This window comes from Polyodon spathula, chromosome 2 (assembly GCF_017654505.1).
Source record: "Polyodon spathula isolate WHYD16114869_AA chromosome 2, ASM1765450v1, whole genome shotgun sequence".
NCBI classification, from domain to species: Eukaryota; Metazoa; Chordata; class Actinopteri; order Acipenseriformes; family Polyodontidae; genus Polyodon; species Polyodon spathula.
Window position 1 is genome coordinate 101,927,913 of NC_054535.1, and position 25,147 is coordinate 101,953,059.

At 38.9% G+C, this 25,147-nt stretch overlaps 1 protein-coding gene across 3 annotated transcripts in view; it reads left to right on the plus strand.

The window, feature by feature from the left end:
• The first annotated feature begins 58 nt into the window (after positions 1-58).
• Positions 59-25,147, plus strand: part of ttc37 (tetratricopeptide repeat domain 37) — a 45,010-nt gene continuing 19,921 nt past the window's right edge. The window contains exons 1-21 of one of the 3 annotated variants that reach the window (XM_041237556.1): positions 59-111; positions 1,799-1,900; positions 3,102-3,245; positions 5,166-5,257; positions 8,887-8,962; positions 9,121-9,258; positions 9,517-9,615; positions 11,304-11,412; positions 14,268-14,408; positions 14,714-14,815; positions 15,319-15,440; positions 16,180-16,266; positions 16,492-16,595; positions 16,833-16,959; positions 17,731-17,910; positions 19,288-19,412; positions 19,750-20,003; positions 20,873-20,975; positions 21,093-21,275; positions 23,851-23,995; positions 24,524-24,602. In XM_041237556.1, the coding sequence (XP_041093490.1) occupies positions 1,811-1,900; positions 3,102-3,245; positions 5,166-5,257; positions 8,887-8,962; positions 9,121-9,258; positions 9,517-9,615; positions 11,304-11,412; positions 14,268-14,408; positions 14,714-14,815; positions 15,319-15,440; positions 16,180-16,266; positions 16,492-16,595; positions 16,833-16,959; positions 17,731-17,910; positions 19,288-19,412; positions 19,750-20,003; positions 20,873-20,975; positions 21,093-21,275; positions 23,851-23,995; positions 24,524-24,602 (2,500 nt within the window). In that variant the 5' untranslated portion in view covers positions 59-111; positions 1,799-1,810. Of the gene's footprint in view, positions 470-1,798; positions 1,901-3,101; positions 3,246-5,165; positions 5,258-8,886; positions 8,963-9,120; positions 9,259-9,516; positions 9,616-11,303; positions 11,413-14,267; positions 14,409-14,713; positions 14,816-15,318; positions 15,441-16,179; positions 16,267-16,491; positions 16,596-16,832; positions 16,960-17,730; positions 17,911-19,287; positions 19,413-19,749; positions 20,004-20,872; positions 20,976-21,092; positions 21,276-23,850; positions 23,996-24,523; positions 24,603-25,147 lie in introns of all 3 variants that reach the window. The other 2 variants (XM_041237548.1, XM_041237561.1) reach the window with 2 other exon arrangements.

The following is a 25,147-nucleotide window of genomic DNA, read 5'->3' on the forward strand; positions in this document are numbered from 1 at the left end:
TTAAAAAGTAACTCGCTAAGTTCTGAAACTCTACTGGTTATTCAAGTCACATGACCGGGGTGCGCTTACCCCGGAGCCTGATGGGATTGAGCTGTGGCAACAACAGAGTAGGTAAATGATACCAAGTTCAACGAAAATGTGTACATTAACGACAGATTGAAATAAAATGTTATATAGTGTTAGGTTAGTGGTGTATAACAGACAATAAGGTCGGTACAGCTAGGCACAATTTAATATTTTTAAAATACGAAGCCATACTGTCTGAGTGAATGTGCCAATGAATGAAAGAATGTGTTAGAAATGATATAGTTTTACTGTTCTGCGAAAAGTGTGAACATACGGTATTTATTCTCAGTAGGCCTACTTACTAGCTTGACATGGCATCGACCGCGTGAGTGTTATTCTTTCATCGGTGTACCTGTGGCCGGGGTTTGAATTAACCAAACCCCTAAACGTTGCAAATGTCAAAGTAAGCATTAACCAATGTTATCCTAATAAAAAAAAAAAAAATCGGCGGTTTTCATTAACTTACTGTACACATAAATATCACGCTTAATATGCATGAAGTGAAAACAAATGCCTACGAACGTTCCAGATAGCAAGACATGCCCAATACTGTTCCAAAGTTGGTGTTCTCATTAACATAAGATAATAATCACATTAAGTCCTATAGCTGACCCACTTAATGTGAACTGTGCTATGCACGCCAAATTTACCAGTAAAAAAAAAAAAAACAAAACAAAGACTTAAAGTAATATTTAATGTATTTTGATGTGTGTGTATTTAGTAAAGTTTCTTTCGACTGTATTGCTTTGCACGTACTTCAAAATGGGGCCCTGTCATCTTGTATGTACTTGAATCGTGTCAGCTCTGTAGAGTTTTGAGATCAGGACTGAGTTAGTTTGGGGAAAATAGCAAATAAAATAACTTAGACGAGACCCCAGACACTTCTACTTATTAACAGCCTTTTTCCTGACAGCTTTATAAACTGCCAGGCCGGTGTTGAGAACCAGACAGACGTCAGGGCTATCTAAAGAAATTCAATACGCCCTACAACAGCCTTCTATCTCAGAGTAAAGTGTAGATATAATCCGGTCAAACAGCAGTCGCCATGGTTAAGTGAATTCCATTTCTGTGTGCAAATCATTTGCGGACTGACTGCGATGCTCATTCTTTTAGTGGCACAGGAATGCAATGCAAATCAGACATTTCAATTCTAACTGCATGCTGACTGGGTTAACAGCCCATGTGCATATATTGTGAAGAATAGGATGCTTGAGGCTAATGCTGCAGAATGTGTTTGTACAACAAATGTCTAAAATATTTAAATGCTTAACTGAAAAGCAGTAAATGCTAAATTTATAGACTATTTCTTTTATGTCCCCCCTTTTAAAGACATTCTGTGTTCACCATCAGTGTATTATCAAGCAAAGTAAAACCATAAGTAAATGTAAAAATAACAATAGAAACTTGAAATGTCCACTTCTTGTACTGGAAAGACCGATCTTCAGCAGAAATGTTTCTGGTCTTTTAAAGAAATCTTGCAGTACTGTGTTCAGTTATATACCGGAAGCAAAGTAAACCCACTGCCAGATTCTTAAATTTAGTGCAACGGGTAGTGTGTCAATAAAGCAAATGTTTGATTAAAAAAAAAAAAAAAAAAAAAGTATGTATATTTTCACTAATCTTTCAGAAATGGGAATTTCACAGGGAACTAAGTATTACGCAGCAATGGGTAAATTAACCGTTAAAAAAATAAAATAAAAAATACAGCCTTAATCATTATTTGTCATCTTAGTTCACAGGAGTCATGTCTAACAAAGAGGTGAAGTCAACCTTGAAAAATGCCAGAGAGGCCATAAAGAACAAGGAATATAAGGAAGCCTTGAAGCATTGCAAAGTAAGTGTATACATTATATAACAGTTACAGTTTTCTGTCTTTAGAACAGCATAAGCAAGTGTGATGGAACTTGGTATGGGCGTTCCAGTATAGGTCACCATAGCATCTCATTCCAAACAAAGATGTTATGGTGACACACCTTACCCGCAACATGTTATCCGTTCCCTAGAACTGTAAAATGACCGGTGGTGCATCACATATTGAACAGTAGCATGTAATCTTTATTATTTAGGACTCTACCAGTTGCTTTTATTTAAAGCAACTTAAAGACTAGGGAGTGAACTATGAATCAACAACTACTGCTTCAGAGTCTCTTACAATAGGACCTCCGTTTTATGTTTCATCCAAAGGATGGAGCACAGGAGGTTAAAGTGACTTGTTCAGAGTCACACACAGTGAGTCGGTGGCTGGGATTGAACCTGGAACCTCCATGCAGTAACTCATAAAAGCTATTTCATATGTTCTTGATTAACAGTAGAAAGGAGTGTCGGGGACAATGCTGAGGGTGATTTCTAGTCATTAACTGTTTGTCTGGCCATCCAAGATAGACTGGTCACCAGATTTGAAAATGTTCTCAACTCTGGCTGGCCTCGTCGCACAACAGTCTCCTAGTGTTTTCAAGACTGAAGTATGAATCAGCTGGAAAGTATACTTCAGTTACCAGTGTTAAGTGCTTCTGCTTCTGTACTTTTTCACTTTTTAATTAATATCTTTCTTATTTGCAGCAGGAAAGGAAGTAAGACTTGTATTATGTACTGAGCATTGCACGCTTGATTAGGCCCACTTAAGCTTTTTATCTCTGTGGTTTGTCTAACTATTATTTAATCTCCCCGTGGAGGATGTATCCCTGGCAATGGGAAAAAAGTGTTGGCAAATGAATGTAATAGCTTAACACAATAACGAAATATACATGGTAAAATTATTTGGTAGTAATTTTGGATATTTTAGATGAGATCTCATTTAAAATTGGCTTGATAATAAAAAAATATATATATAGGTAAAGTTGATTTTAATATGATGGTACATTACTTAAACACATTGTTTAAGTTATTTGATTATGAGGATTTTATAAGGCTAATATGTATGTTTAAATTTGGCCCAAATCTGACACTGCCAGTGATTTGAACGGTATAGATCAAGTGATCAACTCTGTCCTCCTGGTAATTAACTTCTTGGTGAATTATTTCTTAATTTATTTCAGGCTGTTCTGAAGCTTGAGAAGAATAATTACAATGCCTGGGTGTTTATCGGAGTGGCTGCGTCTGAGCTGGATCAGCCTGATCAGGCACAGGCTGCGTACAAGAAGGCTGTGGAGCTGGAGCCAGAGCAGCTGCTGGCATGGCAGGTGAGTATGCACACGCACACGCACACGCATGCGAGTGCAGAACATTCACTCTTCATATTAAAATGCTGAAAGGAATGCCTAAACATCAAGCAGACCTTCAATTATATACTGTTGTGGAAGTAGAGGAGAGTTTAGTTGAGCTGTTGGTACTGCTGTACTACTTGGTAGCTCACAACAAGGAGGGAATTGGCAAATACATGGCACCTTCTGTCTTTCTATCTGGATCTGCTAGATCTTTTAAGACATTTATTGGAATATTTTGGAGTACCAGCTGATCTGCTAGATGGGCAAATCAACTCTGTGGCCAAGCAAATACATGGCACTGTCTGTTTTGGTGAAAGTGAGCAAGGAAAAAACAAGCAAATAACATTTCACTCCATTCTGGAGCTCTCAGGATATGAGTCATTCAAAACAAACACCATGTTATGTAGTAAGTCTGTTTTCCACTCATTCACTCAACCTTCTTCAGGTGGATGTGTTTTTCCTGTTTCCTAGCAGCGGCAAAGGTTGGATAATAATGACTTTGTTTTTCAATTTTTCAAAACAAGATTGCTGTGCTATGTAACTGTTTACAGCTAATGTAAAGGTCATGTAACAGCTAGCAAGGTCTATGGACAGTGGAACAGAGCAGAATCAGTTTCTTCATTAGGTCAACATATGATGTTTTCCCATCACCACAGAACCTTAATCTGGGTAGGAGAGGATCCGCAGTATCCTTTTTGTTAATCGTCAGCTACATTTAACACATTTTGACAAAATGTAAGGTGGATCATGACCAGGTGCTGTGATGTTTGGCCCTGGCATTGGAAGACAAGCACAGCATGACCAACAGGTTGCCACCAATGCCAGTGATGTATGATACGCGAAGAACAACATTCCTCTGTCCAGGAGAGCAACCACCAAGAGAAGGTATTAAAACCAAAACTGGAAGTTGCTAGAGACTGGAAAATGCTGGCAGATGTTGGACAACGGCTTATTTTCCCACCTGAGATTGCCATCACTAACCTTCGACCTGATATTGTCTTGTGGTCTGGATCCGCACTCCTTACTCCTTTGGGAGGATGCTGTGGATGAGGCATGTGAAAGGAAGAAACTTTGGTACGGTCAACTGGCTGCTGAAGCAGAACAGCGAGGATGGAGAGTTTACCCAGTGGAGATGGGTTGCCAAGGATTTGTGGCACACTCCACAGCCCGGTTTCTCAGAGACATTGGATTCAGTGGTCAAGAGTTGTGACGCATAGTGAAAAAGTTATCTGAAGCAGCAGAGAGGAGCAGCAACTGGCTGTGGTTGAGACGAAAAGATTCTGGTTGGGGACCTCAAGTACAGTAGAAAGAAAACAACGTTGATGTAAAGGAAGGTAAGTAAGCTGGGCTTAGCTCAGTGGGGGGGGGGGGGGGGTGATGCTGGGTCTCCAGAATCACTGTCGAGCCCTCTTAAGGTGTTGTGGGCTAGTCGATGAAACACCAAGGATGGAAGGTGTCCACTTGAAGATCCCAGAGAAGTACCCTATTCAGCTCAGTCCAGACGGTTATAATGCAGATGCGCTAGGGAGTCCGCACTGTGGTTGATCCCTGGTGCCAGCATTGCAGACGCTGAGCGTGCAGATGAACGAGGGAGGCAAAATAAGTCGATCCATGGAGCCAGCATTACATTTCACCCATCAACACCAGGCAGAAGGATATCTACGTCATCAGATGGAAGGAAACACAGATGGATCACATTAATTTACAGTAAAATAAGCTATGTCTTAGTTGATGTTTATCTTAGCATGAGCTGAGTCCAATATCGGCATGAAGTTTTAACACCTACTCTAATGTAATGAAAATCTCATAGCTTGAGGCTGTATTCGCAAAAACAAAACTGTTATTTACCTGTTACTGTACTATGTATATGATTTAAAAATCCATGCTTCCCTTTAGGGTTTGACCAACCTGTATGAAAAAAACAACCTCCCAGGATTCAAGGAAGAGCTGCCCGATGTGTACCGGAAACTGCTGGACCTGTATGAACGGTGAGGTCTCTATATTAGCTTGTTTTAGTTCTTTTCAACAAAGCCAGCATGTTATGGAAAATAACTGCTGTTCACCCTTGATGTACTTGGTAATAAAATTAAGGTTTGTTGCTTTGCTGGGGGGTCAATGTCTGAAAGCAAATGTGTTAGGAAATCGCTTTTAAATCTCGTAGTGAGCTGGAATGACTCTACCACTATACTACTGTTGCACAAATAGGGTTCCTATTAGTTTAGGTACCTTAAGGAGCAAGCCGCTAGGAGCTGAATAAAATAACATGCTATTTATTTATTTCAAATGTTATGCGCTGGAAATGCCATATGAGCTACAATCAGCTTGTTTACAAAGAAGAAAAGCAGGAGCGAGTTACAGTTACATACAAGCATACAGTAAGCATTTACACATCATGTGTTATTGTAATCACTTCACATCACATACAATCACAAGGCTGGTTCAAATGATCAAACAACAATCTCTTCCAATGAGAAAAGCCACACGGTGGTGCTGAGTTCTATGGGTAGTTTTAGTCCAGTCTGAGGGTGCTGCTAAAGCCAATGGTTTCCTTCCAATAGTACTTCTCACTGTTGGTATGTTGAAATATTTAGTATCACCAAAATAACGAATAAACACAATTAAACATCCCGGAACAGACTGTTTAGTTAGAGAGGCAGTTTATTATTCACCCCTTTTAAAAAGTATCTGGTTCCAATGAAAACTCCTTCTATTCTCAGGTGAAGTTTAACATGGTGTACAGAGAGCAATGACGCTCTGATGGAACACACTGAACTATCACTCTGAAAATCCTGTTGAACATTGTATTGTTTTTTTTTTGGTTTTGTATATCACCTCACCATGATCCAGAGTTGGAAACAGGATTTGTTTAGATAGTCAAAGTCTTGTATTAAAACTAAAACAATGATGCTGACTATACAGTAATCCAAGCTTTTCTTCAATTTTGCTACATCCAACATGAATGGGTTTTTCAATTTAAACCACAACAATGCAGTGCCATTAATTACATGCTTGGACAACTGAAAATATTTTCTAAGCTTGCATAGCGTGGAAACGTATCTTAATTAGAATTAACTCCAAATAAATACAAAAACTGAATGTGACGTTGTTCTCTTTTGAAAGTTTGCAATGTTATATGAATGGCTTGATGTGCAAATGTACGAAGGAAAAAACAAACTTATTGGGAACCTTGTAGCATGATTGCTTTAATGGTTGAGTGGTAGCACGTTGCATGTTAGCACAAAGCTTGATGCACATGCTGGTTCAAATCCAGCAGTATACTTTATATAAGGTGTGAAAAAATGCTGTAAAGTAAGAATGCTTTCAAAAATAGACTTGTTAATAGTTTATTTTTATCAATTAACAAAATGCAAACTGAGTGAACAGAAGAAAAATCTACATCAAATCAATATTTGGTGTGACCACCCTTTGCCTTCAAAACAGCATCAGTTCTTCTGGGTACACTTGCACACAGTTTTTGAAGGAACTCGGCAGGTAGGTTGGCCCAAACATCTTGGAGAACTAACCACAGTTCTTCTGTGGATTTAGGCAGCCTCATTTGCTTCTCTCTCTTCATGTAATCCGAGACAGACTCGATGATGTTGAGATCAGGGCTCTGTGGGGGCCATACCATCACTTCCAGGACTCCTTGTTGTTCTTTACGCTGAAGATAGTTCTTAATGACTTTCGCTGTATGTTTGGGGTCGTTGTCATGCTGCAGAATAAATTTGGGGCCAATCAGATGCCTCCCTGATGGTATTGTATGATGGATAAGTATCTGCCTGTACTTCTCAGCATTGAGGAGACCATTTATTCTGACCAAATCCCCAATTCCATTTGCATAAATGCAGCCCCAAACTTGCAAGGAACCTCCACAATGCTTCACTGTTGCCAGCAGGCACTCTTTCGTGTACCACTCTCCAGCCCTTCGGCAAACAAACTGCCTTCTGCTACAGCCAGATATTTCAAATTTTGACTCATCAGTCCAGAGCACCTGCTGCCATTTTTCTGCACCCCAGTTCCTGTGTTTTCGTGCACAGTTGAGTCGCTTGGCCTTGTTTCCACGTCGGAGGTATGGCTTTTTGGCCACAAGTCTTCCATGAAGGCCACTTCTGACCAGAATTCTCGACCACTGCGTCTACCGTCCTCAATGTTGCCCGTTTCTTTGTGCTTCTTCAAAAGAGCTTAGACAGCGCATGTGGAAACTCCTGTCTGCCTTGAAATTTCTGCCTGGGAGAGACCTTGCTGATGCAGTATAACTACCTTGTGTCTTGTTGCTGTGCTCAGTCTTGCCATAGTGTATGACTTTAGACAGTAAACTGTCTTCAGCAACCTCATTTTGTTAGCTGACTTTGGCTGTTCCTCACCCAGTTTTATTCCTCCTACACAGCTGTTTTTGTTTCAGTTAATGATTGTGTTTCAACCTACATATTGAATTGGTGATCATTAGCACCTGTTTGGTATAATTGTTTAATCATACACCCTAACTTTGTGCAAGTGTACCTAGAAGAATTGATGCTGTTTTGAAGGCAAAGGGTGGTCACGCCAAATATGGATTTGATTTAGATTTTTCTTCTGTTCACTCACTTTGCATTTAGTTAATTGATAAATATAATCTATTAACATGTCTATTTTTGAAAGCATTCTTTACAGCATTTTTTCACACCTGCCTAAAACTTTTGCACAGTACTGTGTGTGTGTGTGTGTGTGTGTGTGTGTGTATATATATATATATATATATATAATATATATATATATATATATATAGTACATTTAATTACTGCCAGTGTATTATGAATCACTCCAAAAGACTGAAGATGCCTTACCATTTACGATACTGAACTAACATTTCAGAAGATCATTGTGCAGATCTGCCATTATCACTAAAGAGCATGAAGCACTTCATTTAACTGGGATCAGTGAACTAGTTGGTGAAGCAATGGTTCAGAGGGCTTCACCAACATGGTCTTTGACAGGTGTATTTACTCCATCAGCACCTATATCCAGGTAGATAATCCGTACCAGATTAAGATCGACAGCCTTGCGGGTTAAAATAATTAAGTCTCAAGCACAGTCCAACAAACTATTTTCTTTTATATTTCAAAAATGCAGCAGTTTTACTAAAAAAGTATAAAAACTTCTAATTATAAAATTAGAAAAGTGTTCCTTGGGTATTCATGTACTTATGCAGAAATTAAAACATGACAACCAACTAAAAACTATGTTAATAAATGAAATCCATCACACTCCCTCACCCAGCTCCCAACCTCCCTCTACCTCAGTACTAGGTGTAACAGTCTCATGTAATGAGAGAGGCATTTATCCCTGTGGTGTTCCAAATCTTGAGCAGACTGCTCAAGTAGAATAATAACTCCATTCTAAACAGCAGACTTGTAAATTAATCTATATTATTACACATATCATTGACCATTTTTGTTTATTTTTCAGTGCAAGCTACGTCCTGCAATTAGGTTATCCTAGTCAGGTCTTTTTAAAAAGTTACTCTGTGCTGAAAGTGTTTTAAAATACATAAAAGCTACAGTATCTTGTAAAAGTGTAAAGCTGGTAGTAACACACAATTGCATCATTTTCTTGTGGTTGTGGTTTTATGTGCTTTCAGTTCCGACAGGGAAAAGTGGTACGAGGTGTGCAGGAAACTGGTGGACATTTATCACCAGGAGAGAAGACACCTGGAGGTTAGTACTTTACTTTCTACCCTCTTCTATTTCTGGAGTTTAATATTTCCATCTCCTAGAAGCCTTTGAAACTTGCAAGTGATTTTTCTCTTAAGAGTCACATGCTTTATTAGCTTTAGGAGCTTTATGGGACTGGTAAAGATCCTTTGTTTTTACAGGTGGCAAGAAGCTGGTACAAACTGATCTCAGTAAAACAGAAAGAGGCGGGGAATGAGGAGCTTCACCAGCTGTGGAGGCGGATGGTCCAGCTGCTGGCAGACAGCCAAGAGGATCAGGACAATGAGACACAGCAGCTTGTAAGCACCTTGCTGTCTACTGGAAGAACATTAGGGGGTCTCTGAGTAGTGGAGAGTAGAATAAACTAATAGAACCTTGAAGTTTCAAAATCCACACCAGGTTTTGTCCAGTAAAAATGTATTAATCACTGGCTTGGTTAATATTTCATCAGAGAAGGAACAATATGCCCCCTGGATGCTTTATTTTTGTTCACAATAAAAAAAGGTATTTTTTTGTTGTTGTAATCATTAATGATCCTGTCTTTTTGTTGGTTTCAGTTGATCACCGCTTTCGAAAATGCCATGAGTTCTGCAGACAAACTTCCAGGAGAAGACCATCAAAGGCTTACCACAGAATACATTAAATGTTTATCAAAAGTAAGCTGACCTTTCTGCCTCTGTCATTCAGCTGTAGTAGGAGCCACGCAGCATTCGTTGTATGCTGTGCGTTGACATAACAATTATGTACACACTGGCCCTCCTAAGAAAGGATCAGTAGAATCTGAAGATGTTTTGTGATTGCTGTATTAGATGAAGAAATTGTTCTTCTCCTGAGTGCTGTTTTTAAAAGTGCATTTGCATAACAGACCCTACATTATGTGCCAATGTAGCGTAACAATAGTCTGCAAGCTCTTGAATGCAAAATAATGCAATTGAGAGTTTTTAGAAGCAGTCATGTCTGTTCTATTAGGCTATAGTACATCATCAAAAGCAAGGACACTTGCTGTTGAGTTGCTTGAACAAAGTATGGTTTATTAGTTTATACTGCTAAGTTAGCAGTAATCATTGATGTACTGTGCCTTATTTTAACATGTTTTGTTTTCCCACACTCTACCATTTGATAAGAGCTGAGATTGATATTAAAGGATTTCATTTTTTTTTTTTTTGTGGATTGTACAGTACACTTTTATTTAGTGCATTTTATGGTGTTTCAAGGGGCATTAAAGGGTATTGTACATAAGGACCTTTTTATTTTATTGTGTTGCATGTTCCCATGTGTTGCTAAAACTGTTTGTGCAAGGTGTGTGTTTTAATGTATTTATTTTTTACATTTTGACCACTTTTTTAAACTTTTATATTGCATTCCCTGCCTCGATGACTTTCCATCTACCTTAACATGGAACCTCTCAGAACTACATTTCTCATCATCCTCCTGCCTACTGGTATATCCACCTGAGTTACTTATGTGAGCAGGAGGATGATGGGAAATGTAGTTCTGAGAGGTTCATGCGGGTACATGGGAAGTCATCTTGAGGCAGGGAATGCAATTTAAAAGTTAAAAAAAGTGGTCAAAATGTTAAATAAATAAATAAATAAATAAATAAATAAATAAATAAAAATACACACCTTGCATAAACAGTTGTAGCAACACTTGGGAACATGTAACATATAAAATAAAAAAAGTATTTATGTGCCCTTTTTAGACAAGTACTATGTAATGGTGGTCTGTTTATTAAAGATGTCCTAACCACCTTTTTAGAATACATTTCATAGGTAGATTGCTCCCTTAAATACTTTGCTTTATCTCTTGCTTTTTTGCATGAATTCAGGATAGATAGAAGTGTGGCATCCCGGTGCTTTTTCTCCATGTCATTCTGTATGGTGCGATTTCAGCTGGAGTACTGGTGTCAACTTGAATTGCATCACATGAACTGATTAAATACCAGGCAGGAGCAGCAACAATTCATCTGTAGAGTTGTCTTTGAAATAAAGTTACACATTTTAAAGTATACAAATAAAATACAAGAAAAGCACCAAAAGATTTCCAGTGCCCAGGGAAATGTAACTGACTAGCTTCGCTGAAAGAGTCTCTCCTTTAGCTCCCATGTTAAGGATGCAGTGTAGTAGTTACATACCCGAACAGCTGATCGTTTTTATAAACAAACATTGAAGATCATGGGAGGCAGCTGGGGGAATGTTCCATAAAAACATGGTGCAAGTGAAGAGTAAAGATTCATAGTAATGGCACCAAGCTTTACGTTTCATTTACAGTAAGATCTTCCACAGATGGATTTGCATGTGCTTGGGGAGTGTCGCCTGCCTTACCATTTCCTTTATTCCGCTAGCTGCCACATGAAGAAATGAAGATGAAAGATGCTTGTGAATCAATGCTGTCTTTGTATCCTGCCTCAACGTTTCCTCTAGAGGTCCTCTGTATGCACTTTATACAGACAGGTAGGTTTTTTAATAAAGGGCGGCTTCATTTTTCTAGTATCAAGGCAGGATGTCCTGACTTTCACCAATAAATGGCCACACTTTATCCAATCTTACTCAGGTTTCTAACAGGCAAAATGTTAGCATCAAAGAAGCACCTTTTGTTTATCTTGATGTCTCCCACAGTCCTATGTGTCCAATATTTTATGTCTCTAAAAGTAGCATGAAATATAAAACTAACAGGTGTGTTTGTATCTGTCTGTCATGTATCTTTCTATATATACAGTACTGTGCAAAAGTTTTAGGCAGGTGTGAAAAAATGCTGTAAAGAATGCTTTCAAAAATAGACATGTTAATAGATTATATTTATCAATTAACAAAATGCAAACTGAGTGAACAGAAGAAAAATCTACATCAAATCAATATTTGGTGTGACCACCCTTTGCCTTCAAAACAGCATCAGTTCTTCTAGGTACACTTGCACACAGTTTTTGAAGGAACTCGGCAGGTAGGTTGGCCCAAACATCTTGGAGAACTAACCACAGTTCTTCTGTGGATTTAGGCAGCCTCATTTGCTTCTCTCTCTTCATGTAATCCCAGACAGACTCGATGATGTTGAGATCAGGGCTCTGTGGGGGCCATACCATCACTTCCAGGACTCCTTGTTCTTCTTTACGCTGAAGATAGTTCTTAATGACTTTCGCTGTATGTTTGGGGTCGTTGTCATGCTGCAGAATAAATTTGGGACCAATCAGATGCCTCCCTGATGGTATTGTATGATGGATAAGTATCTGCCTGTACTTCTCAGCATTGAGGAGACCATTAATTCTGACCAAATCCCCAATTCCATTTGCATAAATGCAGCCCCAAACTTGCAAGGAACCTCCACCATGCTTCACTGTTACCTGCAGGCACTCATTCGTGTACCGCTGTCCAGCCCTTTGGCGAACAAACTGCCTTCTGCTACAGCCAAATATTTCAAATTTTGACTCATCAGTCCAAAGCACCTGCTGCCATTTTTCAGCACCCCATTTCCTGTGTTTTCATGCATAGTTGAGTCGCTTGGCCTTGTTTCCACGTCGGAGGTATGGCTTTTTGGCCACAAGTCTTCCATGAAGGCCACTTCTGACCAGACTTCTCCGGACAGTAGATGGGTGTACCAGGGTCCCACTGTTTTCTGCCAATTCTGAGCTAATGGCATTGCTGGACCTCTTCCGATTGCGAAGGGAAGTAAGCATGATATGTCTTTCATCTGCTGCAGTAAGTTGCCTTGGCCGACCACTGCGTCTGTGGTCCTCAACGTTGCCCGTTTCTTTGTGCTTCTTCAAAAGAGCTTGGACAGCACATCTGGAAACCCCTGTCTGCCTTGAAATTTCTGCCTGGGAGACCTTGCTGATGCAGTATAACTACCTTGTGTCATGTTGCTGTGCTCAGTCTTGCCATGGTGTATGACTTTTGACAGTAAACTGTCTTCAGCAACGTCACCTTGTTAGCTGAGTTTGGCTGTTCCTCACCCAGTTTTATTCCTCCTACACTGCTGTTTCTGTTTCAGTTAATGATTGTGTTTCAATCTACATATTGAATTGATGATCATTAGCACCTGTTTGGTATAATTGTTTAATCATACACCTGACTATATGCCTACAAAATCCCTGACTTTGTGCAAGTGTACCTAGAAGAATTGGTGCTGTTTTGAAGGCAAAGGGTGGTCACACCAAATATGGATTTGATTTAGATTTTTCTTCTGTTCACTCACTTTGCATTTTGTTAATTGATGAATATAATCTGTTAACATGTCTATTTTTGAAAGCATTCTTACTTTACAGCATGTTTTCACACCTGCCTAAAACTTTTGCACAGTACAGTGTGTGTGTGTGTGTGTGTGTGTGTGTTTGTGTGTGTGTGTTTGTGTGTGTATATATATACATATATATACACATGATATATATACAACGATTTTGTTTGTGCTGTTTTTATCATTTTTTTTCTAATAATAATTGTAACACTTCATGAATAGGGCTCAGTAAATAAGCAGGAAAGCATGTTCAGTGGCAGAGGGTTTCAATGCAGTAGCTCTTAAGCTAGAGATATTTCTACAACTTTACATACACGAAGTGACATTTCATATCATTTATTTAGAAAGTGCTGTTCATCAGTATCTTGGCAACTGAGATGAGTTACTGTTTGAACAGTATTATGAAACAGCTGCAGAGACATTCATTTATTTGGTATACATCTGCAGTTAGTCATCCTTTCATATACAAAATAGCTGGTGCTGTAGGATTGTTGTCCAATTTGTAAGCCACGTGAAATTCATTTTCTCTCTTCCCTTGTGCCGTCAGGAGCCAATTAGTGTACATCGATCAAATGCACACAATTCAGGGATATTTGGCCTTTTTATGTTGATGGGGGAAGTAGGTCCTTTAACATTGTTATTCCTGTGTCACAACTGCCATGAAACCCTTGTTTTTACTAGTCTATTTGTGCATAATGTTCTGGTTTAATTTACATTATGATAAATGCATCTATAGTTAATAGTTGGTTACCAGTAATAACACTTGTTATGCACAATGGCCTTATGTGCAATGCTCTTACTCCTGTTGTCATAGAGAAAATACATGCATGTGTTTTATTACCTGTTAGCACCAGCAATATTATCACTGCTCCCCAATTTATTCTGTAGATGATGTATTTTTGTAGTTTTAATTGGAATATTCAGGTATTTCAAAGACAACAAATTGGCCAATGATAATCCTGCTAATGCTATTGAAAAAGGGTTTTGAAACCTTCTGCGATAAAGGGATTTTTTGTAGGTTCGTACAGTAAAACCCAAAAGGTACTAAATGTAAATTGAACAAAATGTTCCTTTTGGTCAGGTTGCTGCAGTGGAGAAGCTGTCCAGTATTTCTGTAAGCTGCTGGAGATGGACTCAGTGAGCGGGCCGGGCCACATCGGACTGGGGATCAAAGCCTTTCAGGACAAGAAATACCAAGAGGCTGCTGACAACCTTACTCAGGGTAATTAGCTGGAGCCGGTGGTTCTGAAGAAATGTGGGGTTTGAATAATGTCTCGCTTTCATCATGTCTCATGGGAAAATAAAGGATTATACATAAATATCCAATTAGATTTATGAGCCATCCAAATAGCATGATAATAAGCAGGGTTCCAAACACAGATGCGGGGATAAGCAGGGTGAGGGTCTAAAACCAACAGCATTGTATAGTCTGCCATCTCTGATAGGCACTGACTAAAAGTTAAGCTAGTTCTGTCCATGTGTTACCTGTGAAAAAGCTTGTACATGTTTCTTGTTCTTTTTTACCAGGACTTAAGCAAACAGGTTCCTGTATACAAGCCTGGTATCACTTGGCACAGACACAGCTGAAAATGCACAGTTATGAAGAGTGCATTGTTTCTTGTAAGAAAGGTAATATATCTATTTTTACCAATTAATCTGTCCATTTTTCTGTAAAGCAATGGAGTAAAATATACTCTGCATATAGAACTAAACAAAAATCTTGTTATGCTAGAGTTGATCTCAATAGACTTTGAGATTTCAGGTTTAGTTTAGAGATCCAAATCCAGAGTTTTTAAGCCAGACAACATCGCTGAACTTAAGGTTTTAATTCTGCCAGTGTCTACTAGCCAGTTGATGCTGTATAAAGTTGAATTATATTAAGCACAAAGGCTGCAGGTTTATTTATTTTGAGTATTGACTTTAATCACTGTTTCTAAAGTCTTTGATGGGTCCTGAAGCTGCTGGTTCATTTAGGTCTTCACACATTGTCACGAGATTTGAGATAATCAAGTTTTGGGGAGGGTCTTGCAATGTGATCCTACGAGTATAAACTAAATATTCTTAGGAATTCCTATTCATGAAGCTGATTGAAATAAATATACTAGTTTCTCATCTCTGGTTTTTCCCCACAGCTCTGAAACTCAGTGAAGGAGAGGTCCAGTGGAGAAAGCTGCTTCTCAGATTGAAAACCAAAGCGTTAGTGGGAAGCAGTGGAGCCAGTTGTGCTGAGGAGGCAATGGACACCCTTGATCAGGTAGAGTTTAGGATTCCCACATGTCCTGGAAATCTATAACCTCTGAAATAGGAAGTTGGAACGAGTCTTGGCCATTAAACCTGACGATATAATTAACTGTTGTGGCATTCCATTCCAAAGATGAGGCCAGTTATCTAGGACAGTATTCATTTATTTGGGAAAAGTGTCTCCAGTCTGGAATTTGCTTTGGATACCAGTAGATTATTTTAAATATTATTACTAGAACATCAGCAAGTTGATTCCAATTACATTTCCCTTTTTTTTGTTTTACTGCCCCTTACCATTTTGTGATTGTTCTTTTTTCTTTATTACAGTTGTTCAAGTATATGTTTATTTGGTTTTAGTTGCCTGCCATGGACATATACAACATCAGGTAGATCACCCCAGAGTTTCTTTGTAGAAATATGAGCCAGAGGCATCTAATGATCTGCTGCTGTGGATCAAGTTTCCTTTTGTATTGCTGGCAGTGCATAGCGGTGCACTTGATGATGCTGATGCTTACTAATATAAATATCCCTGGGAGTGAGAAAAAGTGAAACAGTGAGGTTGTTGGTTCATCAACATCTATAATGGTCAATAATCAAACAATTATGCCAGATCTAAGGATATGATTTTGTGTCACTGCATAGACTTGCTGCATACTTTGCTTAGAAGATGGGTATCTATTGTTATTCCCTATAACTGTTGTATTTAGTATCGTATTTTTTACATGGTCTTTTCCTGTTTCAATGTTTTTCAGCTGTCAGACACAGATAAGGACCCTGAGCTGCTTGCTTTAAAAGGCAGTGCTTATTTACAGAGGGGGCTGATTGACCAGGCACTTCAGGTAAGTTATTCGTGTCTATCACATTTGTTGTAAGATGCACAGCAGCATGGCTTCTGGAACATCATTCTGATCTCCCGTTGAGTCTCCACAGAACACCAAAGCTATGTCCCTAATTAACACTCCACTGCCGTATACTGAAGTGGCTTAATGAGAGAACTGCTCGTGATCGCTTTTCACCACTATGATACGTGAATGCACTAACATGTATAATGATCTGAATTGCAGGTGGCTTCTGATCTTCTGTCTTCCCACCCAAATCAGCCAGAGGCACACTCTCTCAGGGGCCATATTCACATCAAACAGGAAGAATATGTCCAGGCAGAACAGAGGTAGGGAAACTTGATATGGCCTCCCAAGCCCCAGACTATTAGAGGCCATGTTTTCAGAACCACTGGGATAGAGCCCAGCCACCTTGCATGTTTTCATCTCCGTCAGGGTTTGCCATCATTTTCTGAAATGGTAACACTTTACTTGGAATTACCCAGTGGTGTTTAACCCTCAAAGATAGATAGATAATTAAACTAATCAAAACACATTTAAAGGTTTAGTCGTTATTGTCTCTGAAGTTTCCAGAAAGCTATTGAAGCAAATCCTACCTCTGGAGAGTATTACTACTGCCTTGGACTGGTTTACTGGCACATGGGAGAAGAGACCAGGAGAGACAAGACCAAAGCACATTCCCATCTACTCAAGGTGAGATTGTGTAACTGTGCCTGACTGCTCCAGGGAGAGGTACTTGCAGTGAGCGCCAGTGAAGTAAACTCTTATGCTAGGTTTCCTCTGAGTTTACTGCCACGTAATGGTCAAAATAATTACTATTTAAACTAGTGCATCGATTCCCTGGATTCGTTTTATACTTGTGATAACCACTGCTGACAGAATGTAATGTACGTTTCACCAGTGCTGGTGCATCCTGTGCGACCTTTAGCATAATTGTACATAAACAACATGATTGCTTTTATTAGACTAAGATTTACACAATTGAAGGTTCTTTTAAAGAGAAAATTGGTATGGGTGTGAAAAGTGTCATCCTAAATAGAGGTCTTGTTTAGATTAATATTGTTTCATTTTCTGTTTCGGTTATCACATGCCTGTGGTACATCTGTTACCATTAACACGTACCCCAGCAACAGCCGTTGTGGATGTAAGACATACCATTCTTGTTCTATGTAGTATTTCTTAGGGGTGTTTTTCTTGCATCCGCTAGAGAGAGTGTTATCTGGGGACACTGTGGTGAACCAGTGTACTTCAGAAGTCTGTAGGATGTGATGACTGAAACAAAAAAGGGTGAATATAAACAACAGGAAGAATGACTTGGTTAATTAGATAGATCATTCTGATACTCCCATACCTTCGTAGCTGTTTGGTTCACTTTGGTTTATTGTCTGATCGTAAATACTGACTTTTTAAAATCCTTGTTAACATTAAAATAAAAAACAAAACACTGGTCCTTTTGTTGTTCAGGCAGCCAAGCTGGATGTGTACCTAGGGGCAGTGTTCCGCTACCTGGGTCACTACTATAGAGACATTGTCCAGGACAAGGGCCGAGCCCGAGGCTGCTACAAGAAAGCCTTTGACCTGGACAGGAACGATGCAGGTTCTGGAGCCGCGGCTGTGGATCTCAGCATGGAACTGGGAGACATGGTAATTATACCTGCAGTCCAGCCTGCATGTATACCTGCAGACCTGCCATGTGTTAGGTTTTTTTTTTTTTTTTTTTTAACTAAACAGTAATGTGTAAATGAGGTACTGGGCCTTCTCAAGAAAAAATAAATGTACTACTAAGCAGTACATAATACATTCTTCCTTGGATAAAAATAAATGATACTTAAGGGAAAGATATTTGCACACAGGTGCTGCTCTGGTAGAGTACAGAGCATTAGGAAAAACATATGGGTAATTTGCAGAGAACACATATACAAGCAAAGGTGCGATTTTTCACCTAGTTTGTATGCGATTGAAACACAATACAAAAACAAGCCAGAGATAAATGATATACAGACTTATCAGATCAGTTTTAATGAATAAGTTACAGATTTCCAATATTGTATTAGTAGTAAACTAAACAGAGGGGTGTACACTTTTTAAATGTTGCAGCCTTAAATAACATGACTATTTAATTTTTAAATTGCATATATGCCTTCCAAAAAATCCAATCTAGTTGCTATACTTGCCAACCATTGGGAAGAGAAAAATGGGGGAGACAATACAGATAAAAAAAAAAAAATCACAACCATACAGAAATGCAACATAATATCAAGACAAAAACAATACTACAAGAAGATACAATAAATTATTAAAACTAAAATATCAAAGAAAGCATATACCTCAATTAACTGAATGAAAGTTATTCTAGGGGGAAATGCCATAATATGCACTTGATCTTACTCAAACAACTGTGTCTTTTTTATCGGCAGCAGTATTCCATGCTTCCATCGTATTAGCGGTGGCTAAGCATAGCCGAGTCATAGATCTTTCCAAATGAATGAAAAATTAAAAGTACATAACACGGGTGTGGTCCGAGATTAATATATTTTGGATCTTTGTGGTCTTCGCAAACCACAAAATATTACAGGATACTTATGCAATTACCTTGTAAAGTTTATTTTATAAACGAGCAACAGTACTTGAGACCAAATGAGCTTCCTGCAAACATGCAATATCAACCTTCCTTTTTAAAAGATAATCTGAACACTGTGCTCTTTTTGCAGGATGATTGGCCCCTGGCAAAATTCAGGATTAACACTACCCTGTTCAAAAATACAGATACAGATCAGGGAGAATGAATGAGTAAAAGATGTAGCACTCAGTGAGCAAGAAAATATGACATGGAGAAAGATCCCTGACTTGGCACTCATCATATAGCAATATCCCATAGGACAGCAACATAGTAAGAGTTTATAAAGGATCTTGTAACAATACGTGGTGCACAAGAGCTGGCAACAAACCATCCAGAAAGGGTTAATAAATATGGTGCGTGGCAATGCACTGATTCTTGCATTGTGGTTCTTTCTTTCGAAGGAGTCTGCCCTGGCTATCCTGAGAACAGTGACGGAGCAGGCAAGTGCAGGGACAGCAAAGTGGGCTTGGCTGAGGCGGGGTTTGTACAACCTGAAGATGAACCAGCATTCCCAGGCAATTGCTGAGTAAGAGAGCTCCCATAGTCCTACTTGGTGTCTCACTGGGATCTGACTGCTTGGTGTCCATTTAGTAGAAGAGCTCCCACAGTCGTACTAGGTGTTATACTGGAATTTGACTGCTTAGTGTCATTTAGTGAAGTAATACACAAGTAACAATACAAAAAATAAAAACACACACACACACATTTTGGACTATTCCTGGAGGGAGGTGAGTTTTAAACTGGCTTAGTATTTTTGTATACGATCCCTATGGAAGATTGGTGAATTTCTGAGGTGGTTATTTCCTCCACCTGTTCCAATATTATGAAAACTCCTACTCTTCCAACATCTCTATTTCTTCCAGTTTGCAAGCCGCCCTAAGGGCTGACCCAAAGGATTCGATCTGTTGGGAGTGTCTTGGAGAAGCCTACCTGAATAGAAGAGGGTTCACCGCAGCTCTGAAGGCTTTCACCAAAGCAAACGAACTGAATCCAGAATCCATTTACAGCATCTTCCAGATAGCAGCCATCAAGCAAATCCTGGGCAAATACAAAGAGGCTGTCACTGAGTACATGCAGACTATCCAGAAGAGAGATGACTATGTCCCTGCACTTAAAGGTTGGGAACACAATTAAGGGATTGCAACAAACAAGAGTTTGGTAAAGATTTGCAGTGACCACTATCTAATAAAATCACTGTTTCTGGGGGGAAGAAATTACTGGTGCACACCCCTTGTGGTCATTTTTATTCGGACCAAGTAGAAATATCCCCTTGTTCAGGCTTGCTTATACAGACCCAAAAGTAGAACATGCTGGTGACTTAATTAAATATAGTTATATAGTCAGAGACAGTAATACATGATTAATTGTGTTGATTTTAATGCTCGCATCATTAATAGAGATTTAATCAATAATTGCCACCAAGCTCTGAAAGTAACCTGCATATCAGAAGCAGAGGAGACTTATTAATCTGTCGGTCCCTGCTACCAAGGCTGTCGTTACTTATTTTAATGAGCAGCTCTGAAGGTAAGCTGTTTACTAGTTTTGTAACAATGATTTTTCAATAGTGAAAATTGTACATACCTTTTAAATGAAGGTATTGATGAATCTGTTCCATACTATAGTGCCAGATAGGCAAGTTCCAAAATATCACCTAGAGTTTAATCTCTGTAGCTAAGATTTGAATGTACAGTAAGTAGAGTAGTTTCTTTAAACCCAGTTTCTTCATGTCTTTACATTGCACAACACACGTTGTGGTATACATTTACATAAGAGTAAGTTCCAGTTAAGGGGACCTTTCCTCATGCCATCTTAGATCTCATTATATTCCTCCTCTGGGTCTGTCACTATACATATCTAAAGTACTCTTGAATATTTGCTTTGATGGAAGGATAATTCAATTACACTTCTTCCATTACCACGGAAACTTACAAGTGGTGCACTTACAATTTCTTAACACAACTTTTTTTTAATTGAAATTTTTTACAGGTCTAGGCGAGTGCTATCTTTCCATGGCCCGAAGAGCACTTAACGATTATCTGGATGGAAGAGCTGTGGACTATCTGGAACAAGCCATCGAGTCCCTTTTCAGGTAAGTGTAGCGCAAGTTGAAGGAGACTCCATTTAGATGTGTGATGCAGCTTGAGCAGTACAGTCTTATGCTGTTAGTCATGAGCTCTGTTAAGGGTTCTTGTGTGTTTCGTTACAGAGCTGTCCAGCACCGTCCAGACCTGTCCTGTCTGTGGAAGCTGCTTGGAGACGCCTGCACCACCGTACACACCGTATCCCCCTCAAGGGGAAATGTCACAGTCTGGGGCCCTCTTAGTGAGCGCAACCCAACCAGCCAAAAACAGACCTTGAACAAATTTGAAGTCCTGAGTCTAGGAGGACGGTGAGCTCCAAACTAAAAGTGTTGTTAACAGGACCCTGTGTGTAGTAATGTTTTTGTTTAGTTATTTTGCCAACTACAGCCGTATACAGTACAAACCTTGTTTTTCTTCTAGCTGTGTACGTTAATCTTTATCACATGGTGACTGACATTGTAGCATAAGAACGTTGTTAGTATTAGTGCCACACTGAAAATATGGCTAATATTAAGTTATGGTAAGTGAGGGGCAGATTCTATAAAATAAGACTAGTGCTGTTATGGCAAGCTTTAGCAGAGGTGGGTTGGGGTTCCCAAGTTGAAAGAAGCATTATGTTACATTAGGTTTGGATTTGTTCTCAACCTTATTGCTCTGTGTCCTTTTTAGACACTTCTCTGCTGAAGCTAATTTTCTTTGTTATTTGGCCACAATTTGAACTTCATATTTTCAATGACAGCCTTTTACATGGACAAGTCATGACAGTTTTCCTCACAATGTTTTTGCCGTAGCTGTTCTGATTTAGGAAAAAAAGTCGTCCGTACCAATGCAGATTACTCAGTTCATAGTCATTTAGGGGTGGGGATATTTAAATATCCCTGTCTACCTAGTTATTAGGAAAATAATGACTCTGAATATTGTGAGGAGAGCTTCATGCGTTGCCATGAAGATTTTAAAAAATGAACAAGAGAAAATAATTAACTTGTTGTCGCCCACATTCCTAATTATCACGCATTACTTGTTTGTGTCTCGTTACCTTTCCAACACACACACACACACACACACAAAAGTATACAAAATAAAACTTTTACTAAGTACAAGTTTTACTACTTTACTACTGTAACATCTTAAGGCTTTATTTAAAGTATGTGGTAAATGTAGGAACACTGGGGGTTACACTACAATACAATAAAAAAAACGGTAGGATGCTTAGGTCTGTATGAATATAAGATTGAGAACAGGGAGATATGTAAAAATACATACAAGGTTCCTGAGCTGCTCCATGTCCTGGTAGTTCTATAGGCGAAGTACCAGGCTGAGCATCCCAATGTTCCTGTGCACATCTGCCGGTCCCTATACCCTGCCTCTGCTCTGAGAAGGCAGTGACTGCTGGTCTGTAGCTGTGGTAGAAGTGCCAGGCGCAGAATCTGCTTAACACACACATTATAATGAAACATGGATGTCTTGTAATATTATAAACATTCAAACAAAAGTCTTTATTTAAAGCAATGCGGTACATTTATGTTGTTTGTTAACTATGTCCATTACCTACTGCACAATATGACAATGAATTGATGCTAACAATTCATTCCAGTTCTGTGCTATGTAAGAAGAGGTGAAGCACTGTTGTTCCTGGGACATCTTAAAAGAATTCTAGAAATACTACGACGACTACTACTAATAATAATAATGAAGTTAAAAGTTTGGTTAACTGTGCTTAACAACATGCATTTATACAATAGGCTATACGAGAGGTTTATGTTTGCAGTGTCTTTTCTGTTCTTTATTGTCTGTGTGGTTTGGTATGGCTTTGCTGAGGTTTAATGTGAAATTCCGCTAGTTAAGTGGGGTCTTGATGAAATCTCGTGAGACACAAGCACGATACCTGTTCCGATTTGCATGGGTTTTTATTGTGAGAAATCAATTGACCCTGCCCTTAAAGTTGCGCTGACCAAAGGATGTTCTTTTGCTGTTTCACATGAATTCACATGACAACGAAACAGTCATGACTGTAGAGTTAATTTTCATGTGCATGTAAACCCAGCCAGTGATACTGAAGATAACAAGTGTTGTCAAGTAATTATTAATTGTTTCACTGCCACGTTTACTTGACGTTTGGCCATATGAATGATATGGGCTGCACGCTGTACTGTCTTTACAGTTGTTACGTAGCTGTTTTCTATGGTTTCTTCAGTGGAATTCCAGTATCCTAGCACAAATTGGCCATTTTACTACCATATTATTGACAGCTGACAGTACCGGTTTATGTGTATTTTGCATTTGTTTAATAAATGAAAGCAAAATACAAAGGAAATTGAGCAAATTCAATCCTGGACTGTTAAGATCTGACTGGTATTTCAAGAGCAAGCAAGTCTACTTTCGGAGGAAGGAATACAGACATTTTCTTTTAAAGGACAGATTTTTGTGCAATTTAAATTAAATTGACAGGATGATTTTTTTATGAAGAGGTGGCCTCTATTCATCTTCGTTCCTCTTGGTCTAATTGTGGTCTCCAGATCCGCACTTATTAAAACAGAGCAAAGCTGTTATTAGTGTGTAGTGCTGCAAGGTACAGACAGGAAGGCACTGATTTGACATTTACAGTACAAAGTGTTCTGGAGAGAAGGTTGGGCGTGCAAGTGCAGCAAAGTGTACTCTCCAAATTGACAAGCCCCGGAGTCAACATTTTTAAGACTGTTTCTTGTGAAGTGTCACTGATTTTTGACAAGCAAGCAAGCACCTATTGTGTGGCCTGTCAATCGGCTAAGTGCACGTTTTACAGTTTCCTGTTGGGATTGTTCAGAGTCCTCCTTTGCTGTTTTTTTTTGTTTTTAGATTTTTTTTAAATTCTGTTTTAATTAATTGTATTTATTAATTTAACAGGTGCTATGGCCGAGCTCTGAAACTTATGCCAGAATCTGCTAATCTCTGGTGTGACCTTGGAATAAACTATTACCGTCAGGCACAGCATCTCATGTCAGAGGGGAAGGAGAACGAAACCCCCAAGCTACTGGAGAAATCTTTACAGGTGAACTGTAAAGCACTTCCTGATTTGCACCTGTCCTTTTTTTACATTCTTCACTCCTCCTAAGTCATGCACGGTCAACACCTGCTGAAAATGTGATTTTTACTAGTTATTGAGTATCTGGGAAGGCGGCCTGTCTGTTTTTGCGTATGCACTTATGTTACATGTTCTGTACGTATGTATTTTTACTATCTAAAGAACAGCTTATACAATTGTGATAAAATGTAGTTTGACATTGTTTTCACAAGCTGTTGAGAGCATCAGAATCTGGGGTTATATGAAGAAACCTGTCAGGAGATCTGTCCTACTCTCACATTAATGTGTGTCCTGTACAGAGGAGGAATTCTTATTAACTTGTTCTCTAATTGTGTATTTACAGTCGTGTGTTCCTGTGCTCCCCATTTTCATTTCACTGACTTCCTGTGCTTTTTATTCCCCGCTTCTTAGTTGCTTTTAGTTCCTGTATACTCTAAATCAATTCAAAATGTTTTGTGGAAATTAAGTCACCAACACCTGTTTTTTTCACCATAGTGTCTCAAAAAAGCAGTGATGCTGGACAGTAGGAATTCTTTGTACTGGAATGTGCTTGGAGTGGTTGCCTTGTGTAAAGGTAAATATTTCTTTGGGAAACCAATACAATGTTTGCATGAAAGTCAATGGGTGTCACTTCAAAATTGTCAAAGTGCTGCACAAATCTATAATGCATTTTTAGGGTTCACTGTTTCGGTTTAGATGCTGCATTTGGTTTAAAGAATGACACACAAGATTTTTTAAAAAGTCCTTTTTTTAGTGTTGAAGAATGATCACGGGAGCTCGTTTTAAAATACAAAGCTAATGATCAGGTAGCTAGCCCTTAATATGTGGCAAGACTAGAGTAAAACTGAACCTACAGCACAGGCAATGCTGTAAAAGCAACCTTTATTTTTATAGCGTTGGCTTCACCGTGTCTGCAGGTACAAAATGAAAGTATAAAATACAAACAAGTTGATCTTCAATATAAAAAAACTAAATAGGGATCAGTGATAATATTGCTTCTGCCGATAAGCATTGAATTATAGCTCTGAAAGCCAAGGTCACAGATAAATGCCTTAAATCTCTCTTAGCTGCCACACAGAAAATGTGCAGAAAGACTTGTATTGTTGATTGTATGCGAAT